The sequence below is a fragment of the Garra rufa genome, chromosome 23, assembly GCF_049309525.1.
Source record: "Garra rufa chromosome 23, GarRuf1.0, whole genome shotgun sequence".
NCBI classification, from domain to species: domain Eukaryota; kingdom Metazoa; phylum Chordata; class Actinopteri; order Cypriniformes; family Cyprinidae; genus Garra; species Garra rufa.
This window is the reverse complement of record NC_133383.1, coordinates 30,495,510-30,513,562: the sequence shown is the minus strand read 5'-3', so window position 1 is coordinate 30,513,562 and position 18,053 is coordinate 30,495,510. Positions and strand designations below refer to the sequence as shown.

The 18,053-nt window shown below is 35.0% G+C and overlaps 1 protein-coding gene across 1 annotated transcript in view; it reads left to right on the top strand.

Annotated features, from left to right (window-relative positions):
* snx30 (sorting nexin family member 30) overlaps positions 1 to 18,053 on the top strand; it is a 45,207-nt gene that overhangs the window by 18,081 nt on the left and 9,073 nt on the right. Inside the window, exons 3-8 of the mRNA XM_073829615.1 lie at positions 165 to 275; positions 1,046 to 1,204; positions 3,494 to 3,683; positions 3,873 to 4,072; positions 6,708 to 6,794; positions 13,332 to 13,484. Coding sequence (XP_073685716.1) covers positions 165 to 275; positions 1,046 to 1,204; positions 3,494 to 3,683; positions 3,873 to 4,072; positions 6,708 to 6,794; positions 13,332 to 13,484 — 900 coding nt within the window. The remainder of the gene's footprint in view (positions 1 to 164; positions 276 to 1,045; positions 1,205 to 3,493; positions 3,684 to 3,872; positions 4,073 to 6,707; positions 6,795 to 13,331; positions 13,485 to 18,053) is intronic.

The following is an 18,053-nucleotide window of genomic DNA, read 5'->3' as shown; positions in this document are numbered from 1 at the left end:
TGCAATGATTAAAAAACTGGCAAAATGCATGGGGAAAAACATGAAAAACTGTGTTCGGTAATCGAGTGTGTAAGTTTGTAGTCTTCATATTCGGCCAAGAATTTTCATTTCGGTGCATCCCTAAATTGAATGCATCCCTTCTTTTGCTTTTGTGTGTCCTACAGACTACCAGAACAGAGTTCGACCTGCCTGAGTACTCGGTAAGGCGGCGCTACCAGGACTTCGACTGGTTGAGGAACAAATTAGAGGAAAGCCAACCCACTCACCTTATTCCAGTAGGTAGAGGAATAAACCTCCACTGCACTGCTCCCAAAACCACTAGTTTTAAAGGGATAGTTCACCCAAAAATGAAAATTTGATGTTTGTCTGCTTACCCCCAGGGCATCCAAGATGTAGGTGACTTTGTTTCTTCAGTAGAACACAAACGAAGATTTTTAACGAATACCGTTGCAGTCTGTCAGCCATATAACTGACATGGATGGGCACCAAACCTTTAAAAGTAGACAAAAACATGCACAGACAAATCCAAATTACACCCTGCGGCTCGTGACGATACATTGATGTCCTAAGACACGAAACGATCGGTTTTTGTGAGAAACTGAACAGTATTTAAGCGCGTAAACATGTAAGGAGCCTGATGATGAGCTCGTGCTCATTACAGATGGACGTGGCTGTGTGTCAAAGGTAAAAAATTAAATAAATACTGTTCAGTTTCTTGCAAAAACCGATCGTTTCATGTCTTCGGAGTAGCAGGGTGTAATTTGGATTTGTCTGTGCATTTTTTGTTTACTTTGAAAGGTCTGGTGCCCATCCACTTCCATTATTTGGCTGGCAGACTGCACCGGTTTTCGTTAAAAATCTTCATTTGTGTTCTGCTGAGGAAACAAAGTCACCTACATCTTGGATGCCCTGGGGGTAAGCAGATAAACATCAGATTTTCATTTTTGGGTGAACTATCTCTTTAATGCATTTGCGCATTAGTACAACTAGCTGTTATGTAATGAGGCATTTAGTGTATTTTTTTTATCTCTGTACAATCATTTAGCCCTTGCCTGAAAAGTTTGTTATGAAGGGAGTGGTGGACCGTTTCTCAGAGGAGTTTGTGGAGACCAGAAGAAAGGCGCTAGACAAGTTCCTCAAACGTGTAGCAGACCATCCGGTGCTTTCTTTCAATGAACACTTCAATGCATTTCTCTCAGCAAAGGTGAGTGCTTTAAAGTCCCCATGAAATCAAAAGTGAAGTTGTTTGGCTTTTAGTATGACTACTAATAAGCTAGTGTGCTCCAAAACAATGAGAAAATTTGCATTTACAAGATATAAGCATTTAAAACGTACAGTCTCTCACTTCCGCCAATGTGGATCAATGGTTTTAATGACATCACCCTGCACTTCATCTTCTGTCCAATCAAATGGTCTCTAGAATAGAAACAAAATGCCACTGGCTATTTAAAAAGGGGATGGGACTGCTGGATATGTTCAGCCCTATCTTCATGTTTCAGTCATTTCGTCAACACATTATATGCTGCGTGTTTCAAAGCACTTGAGTGGAACTTTAAAGTCAGCATGATATTAAAACTAACAAATGCACGTTATATAACTTATTGTTGGCAATTCACTTGTGTTTGATGTTTTAAAAATGTTTTGTAATGTTGAATGAAATTGTCACAACTAGGACTTGTGGTGAAACAATACTTCCTGTGGTGATATATGGGTAGTTGACACATAGGCATTAAAAATTTTTCTATTTCAGACTGAAAACATTCAAACTTTTCAAACTTTCTGGTCTGGCTTTCTCAAGCCAACTTAAATTTTGTCTTCACAAACTTTAAAAAAAAATCTAGTTTAAAGTATTATTCCATAAAAAAAAAATAGTAATAATAAAAATAAAAGCATTAAAGGGTTATGAAACCCCAGGCAACTTTTTCTGAGATTTAAGCAGAAGTGTTTGTGTTGCACATCATAGAAAGCAACGTTGGAATCTGCTAATAGTAATTGTTAGAGATAACTGGTTAATTTTGAGCTTTTTTGCGCTATTTTCATCTTCCGGGTTTAAAATCTACATTGTCCTGACGTCAGCTTTTGTGACGTGGCGATGGACTATAGTACATCGATGACGCGTCGGTGTCTCATAAATATTCATGCCGCTGCGTGTTCTTATCCTATGCGAAGTGGATTCGCTTAATTATTCACGACAGCGCTTGCTGATTTGCAGTGGCAGGCGCTTCAGTCTCAGTCTATGAGATCGCCCAGAGCCGTTTGTTTCTCTATGGCTCTGAGATCGCTTACATTAACTGAGAGGAACGTTCATGAGTGAGAGTCCGGCACACGCGATTCATTCACAAAGTAAGTGTAAGCGGTTTTTCTTTGACGCAACCCATCAAAAGGCTTATCTAAACGCGCTAAAATAAGCCTTAACAGTTATTAGTGGTTCAACAGTGTGTTCATATATAGGTTTTCGATGCATAGTGCAAAAGAATGCACATTTATTTGTGTTTTAAACTCGTGGGGAGCGAAATGAAACTGTCTGAACCCAAAGTTGTCTGTGTGGTCTCTCTCCCCGATCTCCCCTCTACTCCACGCAGCGCTGTGAGCGCGCCACGCCCACTTCTGCAGCATTTTTCAAAACTGTGGTGAGAGTAGCCAGTGCTGAAACAGGGGGGTTTCGTAACCCTTTAAAGTTTACCAGCCCCCAAAAAAAGTTCTGTCATCAATCACTGACCCTCATGTCATTTCAAACATTTCTTCTGTGGAACATAAAAGAAGGCATTTTGAAGACAAAGCAGTTTCGGTTACCAATGGCTTTCGCTGTATGAACAGAAAATACTGAGGTGCTTCTCAAATGATCTTCTTGTATGTTCTGTAGTTTACGTTAAGCCTTTGAGCCATAAATGTTTATGTGTAATAAATAAAATGTTGAATCAAATATAATATTTCCTTCCAAAGCTACAATTTGTAATGTCTACTCGATACTTTCTCATTTAACACAATAATAGCTTTAAATAATCTTTCACAGTCAGATTTATTTTGCGCTGGATTATCGACTGACAGCCCTAATTATTTTTGATGCTATGTTTCTCTTGGATGTACAACACAATACAGAAAAAAAGATCTGTTGTTCTTCAAATCATTGAGATTTTAGTATTCCTGAAAGGCTAGTTTTGAAAAAACATTGTGAACACATTGCCCTGAGTAGAAAATGACCTTAAAATTAAAAGAATAATTAGGAAATTTGGACATTTGCAAACATTGGAATCGTAAATATGTCATGCTTCATGTTCGCCAATGCTGGAAACCCTTACTAGCTGTTTATGACCAAATCCAGATGTCTTTCTGAGAGTAGCCCGACAGCATTGAGCTTTTGCAATATTTTGCGAGTAGGCTATATATTCCAACATGGAAAGCTTGTTCCAGAAACTCAGTGTGATTTCATTGGCTTTGGCAAGGTTTTCTTGGCCGTGAGACAGAATTGATGTACTGTATGCTTGACTTTCAGGACTTAAATAAGCGTCAAGGCCTGGCTCTTCTGACTAAAATGGGGGAATCTGTGAAGTATGTGACAGGCGGTTATAAACTGAGAGGACGGCCGGTGGAGTTTGCCGCCATGGGCGAGTACCTGGATGTGTTCACACAGAAACTGGGCACCATTGACAGGATAGCACAGAGAATCATCAAAGAGCAATCAGGTAAAGAACATCCTGTCTTCCATATTTCCATCCATTCTCACCAAGTTTACTTTGGAGAGCTGTTTCAACCTCCTGAAATGAACTCCTAACAAACATTAGTTTGAGTCTGAAATTGACTTGGAATCCAGGAGTAAAAATAAATACCACGAAAAGTGGGAAACCAGCTTTTTCGCTTTTTCTGTGTGTCAGAGTTCCTGATGGAGTTGAGAGAGTATGGGCCGGTCTACTCCTCCTGGTCGTCTTTTGAAGAAGACCTCCATGATCCTCTGGAGGGCGTTTCAGGGTGCGTGTCGAACTGCTCCAGTGCTCTGGAGGAGCTCACGGAGGACATGAGTGAAGACTTTCTTCCTGTGCTCAGGGAATATGTTCTGTATATCGAGTCCATGAAGGTGAGCTGCTCTCAGATGAGCATTTTAGTCATTTCTTCTTCTCTCTATGAATTTGATTCGGCATTAATATGGAGCGACCAGAAGAGTATCCTCATCTGTCTACTGGAAAATAATTAATGTCATTTGGAAACAGACCATATGCAGAACGCTTCACTTCCCTTCTGGCCTCTGACTTTTTGCAGAGGGAATGTAATGGTTTGGAGGTGTTTCTGACGGCATATTCTCCCAATACTAAGCCAGTGTTTTTATATGTTTCTTAATGCATTTTCCATTACCTTTTTCTCCCCAAGAATGTATTTGGAACTGTGTTTATTAGGGATGTAACAACATCAAAATCTCACGATACGATAATATCGCCATATGAAGTCCATGATACAGTATTTATCGTGATATTTAAAAAAACAAACCAAAAAAAAATCAGGAAAAAATCTGTTTTGTACATTTTAAAGTTAAATTACTCTCTATTACCATCTAATGCACTTCGATAGTTCAAAATAAGAGCTTTGACCTATGTTCTTAACTAAGAAAACTTAAGTCAGAAAAAAGTCGGTAAATTGACTTGTACCTGAACTCTAAAGGGGACTCAACCCTCTTTTTAGTTGTGATATACTGTCTCAGTCTAAATTACATTCACACTAGTGTTTTAGGAAACCAAACTAATTAGAATATAATAATAAATATATCTGCAAACAGCAATTACAGGGGCCAAGCACACCAAAGGGAAAATGAGGAGGTAAGTTGGCATGGAGCACCAGACCAACAGCAACAATGAGTAAAAGGAAGCCATTTTAAGATGATTTTAGTCAAAATGACAAAAAAACAAAAAATATAGAACTGCTAGTAATATGATTTAATGGCTTATCACTTTTGACCAACAGGTGGTGATGTTATCAAATCGATGTGGTGTGTTTAGTGTGAGGTCACAGGTGACAAAGGCACACACAAAGCTTGGTGTATTTATGTCAAAGAGACATTTTGGCATCAAGGCTAAAATTTGTAGCGAGCTGTACGAAAACGGTTTTATCTATCAACATGAAATCCATAACTTTTTTAACTTTTCAGCACAGTCTGAAGATGATCTGACTCAAGTTTGGTGAAAATCGTACTAAGGGTCTTGGACGAGTTCCAAAAAGTAGGTTTTCAACATGAATCATAATGGCAGACAGGAAGTTTGGCCAACTGTTGTATAATTGGTATCCATGTTGTCGGCATGATCCGATGAATATTTTCAGACCAGTTTCTTTACAATAGGCCAATGCAATCAGCATTTTTGAAAAGTTCATAATTAATGGTTAATGAATAGTTTAGGACTCTTAACCAATAGGTGGCATTTGGTGCAAATATGTCAAAGCTTTGCAGAGATACAGCCTCAGATGCAGTTTGGCATCTTTCCAGCAAATGTGTTGATGCGCTAAACGAAAACCATTTCGTATATCAACAAGAAATCCATATCTTTTTGCCAGCATGGTCTAAAGATGATCTGAGTCAAATTTGGTAAAAATCAAACTAACGGTCTTGACGGTGTTCGAAAAAGTACGTTTTCAACATGAATCAAAATGACGGACAGGAAGTTCAGACAATTTTGGCGTAATTGGTATCGATATATGCGGCATGACCCAAAGAATAGACCAAGACCATTTTCAGTTTAAACAAAAGTTAGCATTTTTAGAAAATTCTTTATAACTTTTGACCACAAAGTGGCGCTGCCCCCAAACATTTTGAGTACTGTCAGGGCATGGTGTCGAAGACACATACCGAGTTTCTTAGCAATATGCCTATGTGTTCATAAAATATAGCTTTTTTTGTCAAAGATTCTAAATGGCTGACTAATCAACTTGAATTCCATAGCTTTTTGCCTGCATGATCTGAAGATGATCTGAGCCCGTTTTGGCGAAAATCAGACAAACCGTCTAGGACGAGTTCGAAAAAGTAGGTTTTACAAACTATTAAAAATATAAAAAAAACTAAACCTCACGTTTTTTTAAATTTTGGTGTCCATTCAAAAAAAATAATTTTTATTCTCTGCCTTACGGTTAAAAAGTTATTAGCATAAACATGACTTTGGACAAGTGGTGGCACTAGGGAATTTGAGTTAGAGACATCCATCCATCCATCCATCCATCCATCCATCCATCCATCCATCCATCCATCCATCCACTTTTTAAACTTTCTGGTCCGGCTTTTGTCTTGACAAACGTTTTTTTTTTTATCTAGTCTACATCTGCGTCATTATGAGGAAATGTTCTTATGCAAACTCAACAGATAAAATCACTTCCTTTCTGTTTTAACTTGACTCATCTACGCAATCAGCAAATGTAGCAAGCTTTATATTTCCTTCTTGAAGACTTCTCCAAAATTATTGTCAGGACTTTAGTTGCTCAAATTGGTCAATGAAAACACAGTTAAGATAGAATGCATATAACTACTATTTATAACATTTCGACAAGATAATTATATATCATGACTGTAGTGCGCAGCATACACTGAACACATTTCATCATCTAGTTTGAGGCAGTAAGCATCATAAAACAGTGCACTTCTATTATTTTTAATTGGTCATAGATAGAAAAAGTAAAATCGGATAATGTAAACTATAATGGCTGCCTCAGTTCACAAACCTCTTGTTGTTTGTCAGAATGTGCTGAAGAAGAGAGACCAAGTTCAAGCTGAATACGAGACCAAGTTGGAGGCAGTCGTGTTCAGAGAGGACAAAAAGACACCGGTGAGTTACATTGGTTTGCTAACTCTGATTTGTAGGACTTCTAAGCTGAAAATTTTGTCTTATCCTTATGCTGTCAAAGCTGTAGATAAGTTTGTTTCTTCATCAGATTTGGACAAATGTGGCATTGCATCACTTGCTCACCAATAGATCCTCTGTAGTGAATGGGTGCCGTCAGAATAAGAGTCCAAACAGCTGATAAAAACATCACAATAATCCACAAGTAACCACACCACTCCAGTCTATGAGTTAATGTCTTCACTGCAAAAAAAGACTTTCTTACTTAGATTTTTTTTGTCTTGTTTCCAGCCAGAATATCTAAAAATTCTTAAATCAAGAAGGATTTTCTAGACGAGTAAAAATTATTCTCGTTTTCAGAAAAAAACAAGTCAAAACTAAGTTCGTTTTTGCTTGAAACAAGCAAAATAATCTGCCAGTGGAGTAAGAAATATAATCTTGTTTTCGGTTTAAAGCAAAAACTCACTTAATTTTGACTTGTTTTTTCTGAAAACAAGAGAATAATTTTTACTCGTCTAGAAAATCCTTCTTGATTTAAGAATTTTTAGGTATTTTGTCTGGAAACAAGACAAAAAATCTAAGCAAGAAAGGTTTTTCTGCTATGACTCCTGAAACGTTTTTGGACGGGTCTATATTGTCAATAAACTAAAACAGGCCTATTTTTCACAGAAAGCGCCTATAATAATATTGTTATATATGGCTATAATGTGCTTGGGGAATGTTATATATAGACCAGAGCCATATAGAAAGAGAGTTGTGACACGCTTTGATCTCGCCGCTGCTGTGCTGTAACGTGGTTCATGGAGCGCCCAATAGTTTCAAACAACTCCGCGCTGTCAATGTGTTTGAATGGGTTTAAGTAGGATAGACTGCAGTTTTACTATATTTGCAGCAATTTCGAGTAATTATTAAAACATAATGTGCATTGATTGTGTATTGATAACTTCTCTGAATACGCTTTACAGTCGCATTTTATTCTGGGGAGTGATAAAGAGACATAGTTAATATGTTCTCATACTCTTTGGCTGTCAAATGTGACCAAACACCTTAAGTGTAACTTTTATTCAATTAAATAATTGTAATATATATAGTTAAGTTCTATTTAGTAATTATTTTGAGGAGGTTTTTTGTACTAAATAATATGTGCAATAATGATCCTGACCATTTAAAAGATAACATTTTCTAATGTAGTATTTATATTACAGTTAGTGTGACATTTAAGGTAAAATACATTTGAATGTGTATTTGGACATGATCAAACTCTTTTTGTATATATGTTTCGGTTTAACGATTTAATGTTAAATAAACAAAAGTAATTTACTCGTGTTATTTTATGATATTCAGATATACAGCATAAGTGAATATTATAAACGGCAAGCGAAAATGGCATTTAACACAATAGAAAAGATGAAAACAGTGTTTAAAAAAACACAAGGCAACCAGTTGCATTCAGCATGCATTTTTATCGTGTTTCTTGAATGCAGTCTTTACTGAAACTCATTCAACCTCCTACAGTGAGAGAAAGATCGCAGAAAGACTAAAATCGTAAAAATATGACAACTAGTATCTGGTTATGGTCGCTATTACGGTGTTTCTCTCGTTAACTAACTGCATTTACAGTATAACTGTTTATTTTTTAAAGATAAACATTAACTATAACACGCTTCATAAAATACCACTACTGGCCAGTTTTCTGAGAGGTCAACTGATGCGTTAAAATTAGGGCCGGGACTTTAACGCGTTAATTTAGATTAATTAATTACACAAAAATAACGCGTTAAATTTTTTTAACGCATTTTAATCGCACTAAGTTTTGCACCGTGGAACGTTTCTCACAGGATGAGATTCGGCGGACCGATTATACTGGAGCACAAACTAGCGTTCAGACAAGCCAAAGAATTTATACCAAAGAAGCTGCGTCCGTCCTAAATAGTATTGTATGTCCCAAATCGTAGTATGTTTAAAAAGTATTCCATAGATTCCCGGATGGTCTACTACTTAACGATCAATGCACACTCTTAACTGTTAATATTGCCCGCAACACACTGCGCCCTGAACGAGGATTCGATTAGAACTACAAACACGCATAAAAAGTGTTAAAAAACTACAAACATGGAGGATATACGCGACCAACGGACAGTTAGAGAAAGGGGTTTGAGTGATAAATAATCAGTGTATAACCTGATAAAAACTATTTTTTAAATGTTAAACGCCTTATATTCCATGTGCAGCAACATTTATAATGATAGGTTTGGTCATTAACGTTTAAATGCATAATTAAGCAAACACAAGAGTTCTCGGAATGAAAGACTGGTTAAAGAACGTGCCTCTTTTTACACATAATGGCAATCTTGCACTGGTCTGTTGGACTTGGTTGAACAAAAATAAACAATATTTTGTTGCTTAAGCTTATGTATTCAGTCATTATTCAATGGTATACTAAAAATCCATGTAAAAATCTTAATTCTCACTGTTCTCAGGTCAAATATTTACATGCGATTAAAATGCGATTAATTTCGATTAATTAATTACAAAGCTTCTAATTAATTAGATTAAATTTTTTAATCGAGTCCCGGCCCTAGTTAAAATTTTAATAAATGCAGTAATTTCTTCAATTGACCGGCGCCTGTGCTTGAGAAACGCTGAAATGAATGGGCTTCAATGCTGAAACTATTGGTTGTTTGTAACTATTGGCCGCTCCATCACACGCTTTACTTCCGCATTCCTCAGTTCCAATGGAAGCCTATGGGAGTGTTGCAACTCTGTTTCTCTATGGCTCTGATATAGACAAAGTTTTATTTGGAAGTGTAAAACACCTAAATACAAATGTCCAAAGAAAAAAAATCCAATGGGACCAACTTCATGGGTTTTTGTTTGAGTACACAGTAAAAAACAACTAATTGTTGCTAGTTTTTCCTAAACTTCAGGAATTTCACTCATTTTTAGAGAAAACAAAAGAAAATTGTAATTTTAAATTAGCTAGACATAGTTCAAGTTCTATTGTTTGTAATGATATATGACAGTTGAGGCTGACTGCTAGAATAGGTCTGAGGTAACAAAGAAATGTACAGGTGCCTCAGGTGCCCCAAAAATGTTGTAGGTCTTTAAGGGCTAAAAGGTATTTTTGCAGCTTAATATTCACAAACACTAGCCCATATCGCATTTTGATTTAAGTGTAATGACTACTACTTTTGATTTATTGATCCAAAATTTGGCAAATTCCATGACATTATATAGTAAGCTTCATTTTTATGACTGGATTCCTCGTTTCTGTCCACGTTTTCCGCATTATAACGCCCAGTGAGTGCTTTTGGACGCTGGATGCATACTATTCTGAAGTAATAGTTTTGTCTTGCTCCAGCTCTGAAACAACTTTTCATTTTTAAATGTGTCCTCTCCATACAACTGTCATATAGAAACACTTTGCAACATCCAATACTGTAAATCCAACCCCGCTGAATATTTTTACTTGGAAATGCGGCACATTAGAAGTGAAATGGGTTGCAGATAGGGTTTCATTTTCATTAAAAAATGAAAGCCAGTCTAGGTCAGAGAGTTCAAAAACAGACATGTTGTCTTAGTTGTCTTAGCAGTGTTGAGAAGAGAACAGCTATAGTGTTTGCACTGCAAAAAATGCTTTTCTTACTTAGATTTTTTGTCTTGTTTCCAGCCAAAATATCTAAAAAACTTGAATCAGGAAGGATTTTCTAGACAAGTAAAAATTATTATCTTGTTTTTAGTGAAAACAAGTCAAAATTAAGTGGGTTTTTGCTTAAAACAAGCTAAATAATCTGCCAATGGGGTAAGAAAAAAAATCTTATTTCAAGCTAGATTATTTTTCTTACCCCATTGGCAGATTATTTTGCTTATCTTGCTTGTTTTGCTTGATTATAAAACTGTTTTTAGTAAAAACAAGACACAACTTTTTTTTTTTTTACTTGTCTAGAAAATCCTTCCTGATTCAAGAATTTTTCGATATTTTGGCTTGAAACAAGTCAAAAAATCTAAGTAAAAAAAGCATTTTTGCAGTGTGGAAGAAGCAAATCCATCATTAAGGCATTTTAACTTCAAACACCTGGCCGAGTCCATAATCCATAATAACACTTCCTCCAGTGAAAAAGTCCATCTCCTATTGTATCTCGCATCAAAATCCACTCATATATTTTAGTTTAGAGCTGTTTTGACCTAATTTGACTTGTAAATGGTGCTTTATCTGTGCAGATTTCTCTTCTGATTCAGATGAGACTAGGGCTGCCAGTAATGACTATTTTTATACCGATTAATTTATCGACTAATCGATTAATCTAAATTTTAATCTCTAATTTCCCACAAAAAAGAATTGGATTTTAAATTTTACTTAAGAACGTTTTGTTTTTAATAAAATAACTTTATGTTTTTGATTACATTTTAATGGGACCATTAAAATAGAATCCAGAAAAGAAACTGGTAGAAATTAAACTGTAAAACTCAATTAATTAGACAGGCCTTTTGATCGAAAAAAACCCAACAAAAAACATTAAAACAGAGTATAGAAGAATTAAAACTGAAAAACTGAATTTGGAAATAAAACAGATTTCATAGGGCCTTATCATTTTAATTAAGCTTTTTTTGTGATAATAAAAATGTAGATGTAAGTGAACAATAGTCTTTAAAATGACTTAAAATACATGTATAATTGCAATGAGGCAATAGAAATTAGTTTAAATAAACAGTGTTGGTTTAAATATTAAGTTACTCCCCCAAAAAGTAACTAATTACATTACTTAGTTACTTTTTATGGAAAGTAATGCGTTACGTTACTGTTTAAATCTGGGCAGGGCTTGCTTGTTTGTTTTTAATATAAAAAGTTATATTTTTGTCAAATGTAAAAGCCTTTTCACACCAAAAGCCTCAGGCTTAGAGAAAAGTAAATTCAGGTCTGTACAGTAGACCGCAGAAGAAAAAATGTCAACTCTTCAGCAATAAAAAAGGAAAACAAATGTTAGATTACCTTGAGTCATTTTTGCTTATTCATATGGATGAATTGGATCATCGAAGGTCGGCAGCAAAGACATCGGTTAATAAAATGGGATTAAATACATAAAGGATATTTGTATTATTTAACATATTTAATTATTGCAGGTTTGCATTGAATTTCACAGTTTTTATTCATTTTGACGAATACTGTATTTTTTTTTAGTGAGTGAGATGAATTAATGCATGTTCACATTTATTCTAGAACTAAAGTAACATCTTACTAACATTTTCTCTCAACATGAGAACAGGAGAGCTTTTAATCAATAAATGGGGGGAAAAGTAACTGGCGTTACTTATTTAAAAAAGTAACTCTGGTTTTTTCTTGACAATTAAAAAGTAATGCGTTACTTTACTGGATTTGTTTCTTACAAACATGCAGCTTTTGTCTTCTCGAGATGTTAAAGGATAACTATTGCCAAAATGCAACCTGGGCTGTTTTTTTTTACTGTAAACGAGACAAACTTATATCTAAAAGCATAATTACAACAAACGAGCCATTTTTGAGATTGACCGTGATTTGTTTTGTGGTCAATGGCCGGTGAATGGGAGTACTAGGGGCATAGCTTTGAGCGCATCAAAATCGATATTTTTACAACACTAAGAGCCTGGGTCTCTACACATGAACTTGATAACATTGTTTGTGTACACAGAGTTTACTAAAAAGAAAGTTTTTGAACAACTCACTTTCACTGTTTGAGTTTCCGCTCGCGCCGTCTTGCCAGTCAAGAAGTGTCCATCTCCGAATGCGAGGATGGATAGCTCCTAAAGCATATTTCCATATAAATGCACGGCTAATTCGTTGTTTTTTAACCTTCTAGTTGTAAAAAGAGCCTCATATAAGCCTAATATTTCGTCCTATGGAGTCCATTCATTCGCATTCGGAGATCGACACTTCTTGACTGGCGAGACGACTGCAAGCGGAAACCCAAACAGTGAAAGTGAGTTGTTCAAAATCTTGCTTTTTAGTAAACTCTGTGTACAAAAAAAAATGTTCTCAATGCTGGAGTTCATGTGTAGAGACCCAGGAGCCTTCTTAGTGTTGTAAAAATATCGATTTTGATGCGCTCAAAGCTATGCCCCTAGTACTCCCATTCACCGGCTATTGACCACAAAACAAATCACGGTCAATCTCAAAAACGGCTCGTTTGTCGTAATTATGCTTTTAGATATAAGTTTGTCTCGTTTACAGTAAAAAAAAACAGCTCAGGTTGCATTTTGGCAACAGTTATCCTTTAACTGATGGACTGGAGTGGTGTGGAGTATTTGTGAATCATTTTTATCAGCTGTTTGGACTCCCATTCTGATGGCACCCATTCACTGCAGAGGATCCTTTGGTGAGAAAGTGATGGAATGACACATTTCTCCAAATCTGTTCTGACGAAGAAACAAACTCTAATCTAATTCTTGTGCAATTTCGAAGTATATTCCATGTAATGGGAGAAATGCCTCTTCTGTTGAGGGTTAATTGGACAATCTAGATGTTCTCCGCTCATCTCTGTCCTGCAGGTGCCCACTGATGTGGAGAAGTGTCAGGATCGTGTGGAGTGTTTTAACGCTGACCTGAAGGCCGACTGGGACCGCTGGCAGAACAACAAACGGCAGGACTTCAGACAGCTGCTGACGGGCATGGCCGACAAAAACATCCAGTACTACGAGAAGGTCAGAAACTTTTAGTTTCTAAAAAGTGGTTTCTATATAACATGTTTGGAGGTGAAAATTTGTATCTGTCATTTCAAAGGTGGAGAAGTTATTATAGCTACAGTGCCTTGCAAAAGTTCGTACCCCTTCATTTTATTCACGTTTTGTTGCAGCATTATGTTAAACTGCTTTAAATTAGTTTTTCCCCACATCAGTTTACACTCCATACACCATAATAATGACAAAGCAAAAACCAGATTTGCAAATTTTACAAATGTATTTAAAATAAAACACTGAAATAAGTACATTGCATAAGTATTCATACCCTTAACTCAGTACATAGTTGAAGCACCTTTACAGCCTCAAGTCTTTTTGGGTCTGATGTGACAAGCTTTGCACATCTGCATTTGGCAATGATCTGCCATTCTTTGCCTCACCTTTTCACCTCTCAAGCTCTGTCAGATTGGATGGGGGCTGGCAGACATTTTCTAGAGTCCTAGTTGTTCCAGTCGTCTTCCATTATGGAGAATGCTTCTGTCAACCTTCAATGCAGCAGATTTTTTTCTGAACTCTTCTCTAGATCATCGCCTTAACACAAGTCTGTCACTGAGCTCTACAGGCAGTTATCTTGACCTCAGGACTTGGTTTTTGCTCTGATATGCATTTTCAGCTGTTAGATCTTTTCTGAGAGGTGTGTGTCTTTCTAAATCAGACTCATTCAAATGAATTTGCCACAGTTTAACTCCACTCCAAGTGTAGTAACATCTAGAAGCAATATGAATGCTCCTGAGCTAAATTTGGAGTGTCCCAGAAAAGGGTATGAATACTTATGCAACGGGATCTTTTCAGTTTTTTATTTCTAATAAACTTGCTATTTGGTACTGTTATACACCACCAGCCAAAAGTTTTTGAACAGTAAGATTTTTAATGTCTTTTAAGAAGTCTCTTCTGCTCAACAAGCCTGCATTTATTTGATCCAAAATACAGCAAAAACAATACAATTTGGAAATATTTTTACTATTTAAAATAGCTGTTTTCTATTTGAATAATTGTGATCAAAGCTAAATTTTCAGCATCATTACTCCAGTCTTCAGTGTCACATGATCCTTCAGAAATCATTCTGATATTCTGATTTGCTGTTTAAGAAACATTTTTTTTTTATTATTATCAGTGTTTAAAACACTTGAGTAATTTCTTTCAGGATTTTTTGATGAATAGGAAAAACCAAAGATGAGCATTTATCCGAAATATCTTTTGTAACATTATACACTATTTTTTGGGAAAGAAATGATACAGATTAATACTTTTATATATCACGGATGCTTTAAATTGATCAAAAATGATGAAAACGACGTACGTAATGTTGCAAACGATTTCTATTTCCGATAAATGCTGTTCTTCTGAGCTCTGAAAAAAATTCTACTCTGCTGTTTCCAACATAATAAAAATAATAATGGTTTTTTGAACAGCAAATCAGAATATTGATTCTGATATTAAAGATTTCTGAAGGATCGTGTGTGTAATTATTCTAAAAAGTCAGCTTTTCAAGGTGCGTGTCAAATACATGCAAAAATATTTCAAAACGAGGCGCTTGGTGATTATTCATGTAAACCCTTGTCAGTTATGTCTTTAATGATCATAAACAGTTGAGAATGAAAATGCGTGTGCAACAGTATATTGGATCCGTGTGGCTCTTTAAAGCGGCAGCTAAAAGTATTCCTTCAGCCGTCTCTGTGCTTAATATTAATAAAGCATAAAAATACAAAGAGAAAAGTCACTCACTGCACTTGAATGAAGGACTTTTGTAGTTTTAATAAGAAACAAAGCATGTTTAACTATTACAGTGAAGACGCTGTTTGATTTTACAATTATTCAATTAATTACATTCAATTTCTGTAGTAAGCTGTTAGACTACTTTAGCAAGTAAACAAGTAATTTTGTTTCATTTGTATCTTTTTTTTTATTTCTATTGTATTGCCATGTTTAAAGTAATCATTAATATAAAGTTTTGGACCCAGTCACAATTGTGACTACAACGTTGACCAAAATAATCGTGATTATGATTTTTGCCAAAATCGAGCAGCCCTACATTGGCAACAGTTTTTTTTTAATATGCTATACGTGTCATTACTGGCATTTAAAAATTATGATGAGTCAATTTATTTGTATAATGCTTTCACAGCACAGTGTTTCAAAGCTGAATAACAAAAATTCAAAATTAGAAGATTTAAATTGTCAGTTGATCTTGTAAAATCTACTGCTACAATTTTAAGTATGCATCAACATGTGCATTATAGCAATTAACTTTTTCTTCATCTTGGTAATGAGAATATGAATTGGATTAATGCTATTGTAATTTATTAGAATTAATGGATAATATTCAAAATGATAAATCTTTTTTTCAGGGATGCTCCGATCCGACATTCATATTGGGTATACTTTTTTACGTTTTGTTTGAATATATTTTTAAAAGACTTCAGCAATGATCATTTTGTCAGAACCACTAGTAAATTACATGATTTCTTTTTAGATTTTTAGTCTTTTTTTTTGTGTGTTCAGAATCATGAGAGAACCATGATCTCCAATTTATTTAAAAAAACTGTGATTTTCAATGTATCCAGAATCATGCAGCTTTAGTTTACATGTTAATTACAGCATATAATTCATTAAAATAGAGGTTTAATTTCATAAAGTACAAGTTCATATCAAAATGCACATGCATTTTGTGTTTTTCAGTTGAATAAAATGCATTTTTTTCCTTATATATTTCATCACCGAGGATTTCTTTAAAAAGGTTTAAAAATCTCATCTCGTCTCGTTCTCATCACACCCCTAAAATATGCATATATGTGACCCTGGACCACAAAACCAGTCTTAAGTCGCTGGGGTATATTTGTAGCAATAGCCAAAAATACATTGCATGGGTCAAAATTATTGATTTTTCTTTTATGCCAAAAATCATTAGGAAATTAAGTAAAGATCATGTCTATGAAGATTTTTTTGAAAAATTCCTACTGTAAATATATCAAAATGTCATTTTTGATTAGTAATATGCATTGTTAAGAACCTAATTTGGACAACTTTAAAGGGGATTTTCTCAGTATTTTGATTTTTTGCATCCTCAGATTCCTAATTTTCAAATAGATGTATCTCGGCCAAATATTGTCCTATCCTAACAAACCATACATCAACAGAAAGCTTATTTATTGAGCTTTCATATGATGTATAAATCTCAGTTTTGTAAAATTTAACCTTATGACTGGTTTTGTGGTCCAGGGTCACATATTTTTTCAGATTTATGGTTTTATTTTTCTTTGTAATCATTAAAACAGTGTAAAAGAATGATTATCAGTTCCAAACACAGAGCTATATAAATTCTACATTTATTTAAATGAAAAAAACAAACAAAAAAACTTCACTGGTATTGGATCCGCATCGGTAAAGGCGAATCGGAGCATCCCTATTTTTATGTGTGATGAAAATAACGTCTCAATTGCTAAATGTACACTGCAAAAAATGCTTTTCTAACTTAGATTTTTTTGTCTCGTTTCCAGCCAAAATATCTAAAAATTCTTGAATCAGGAAGGATTTTCTAGACAAGTAAAAATTTGTGTCTTGTTTTCAGTAAAAACAAGTCAAAATCAGGGGAGTTTTTGCTTAAAACAAGCAAAATAATCTGCCAATGGGGTAAGAAAAAAAAAATCTTATTTCAAACAAACTAGATTATTTTTCTTACCCCATTGGCAGATTATTTTGCAGGGTTTCCGCGGGGTCTTAAAAAGTCTTAAGTCTAAAATTTAAAAATCAATATTTTAGGCCTTAAAAAGTCTTAAATTCGCTGTTCTAGGTCTTAAATAATTTCACACAGGTCTTATTTTTCCGATCTCCATGTAACACTACCTCTAATGCTCATTTAAATTCTCTTTTTGTTGTTTCCGTGGTGTTGTAGTTCTTTATTTCACTATTCCAAATATAATTTGCTGTATTTAAACTACAAATGAGACCAGCATGCAATAGCCAATCAGCTTTCTGTTATTGGCGCGAGTCTCTCTCGGATTGTACCGCAGAAGTAAAATGGATTTAACTTTTTAGCTATGAGGAAGTGCAAGTTTAGCGACACTTAGCTTGAAAAAACTGAATATAGGGCTTGGCTAAGGCCAGTTGCTAACAACTAGATTTTTTTCTCCCTCTGTGGAAGTTACTGCGTCTTCAGAATCGCAGTAGCAGAATACAGGTCAAACGACCTTTTTCTGTATATAATGTTATCAATAATAATAAGAAATATAGGTGGAGCTAGCTGACCGCCAGCCTTCAAAATACTTTTAAAATGTTTTTTTTTTTACTTGCCCGACCGAACAAACCGCCTGATTAAAACTGAAGTGACAAAAACAACTAGCGAAGCATCGAAAGGCAAGAAAGATTCCTATTTTAATACATTCAACGTAAACAGAAATTGATAATGGATAGTGTATTTCTGGTCTATTTGTGACATACTTTAAAACAAATGAATGTAACAGCACTCTAAAGAAACAAACTGAGGTAAAAATTTCAAATGTATAGTTTATTTATAACATGATATAGTTCAGTAAT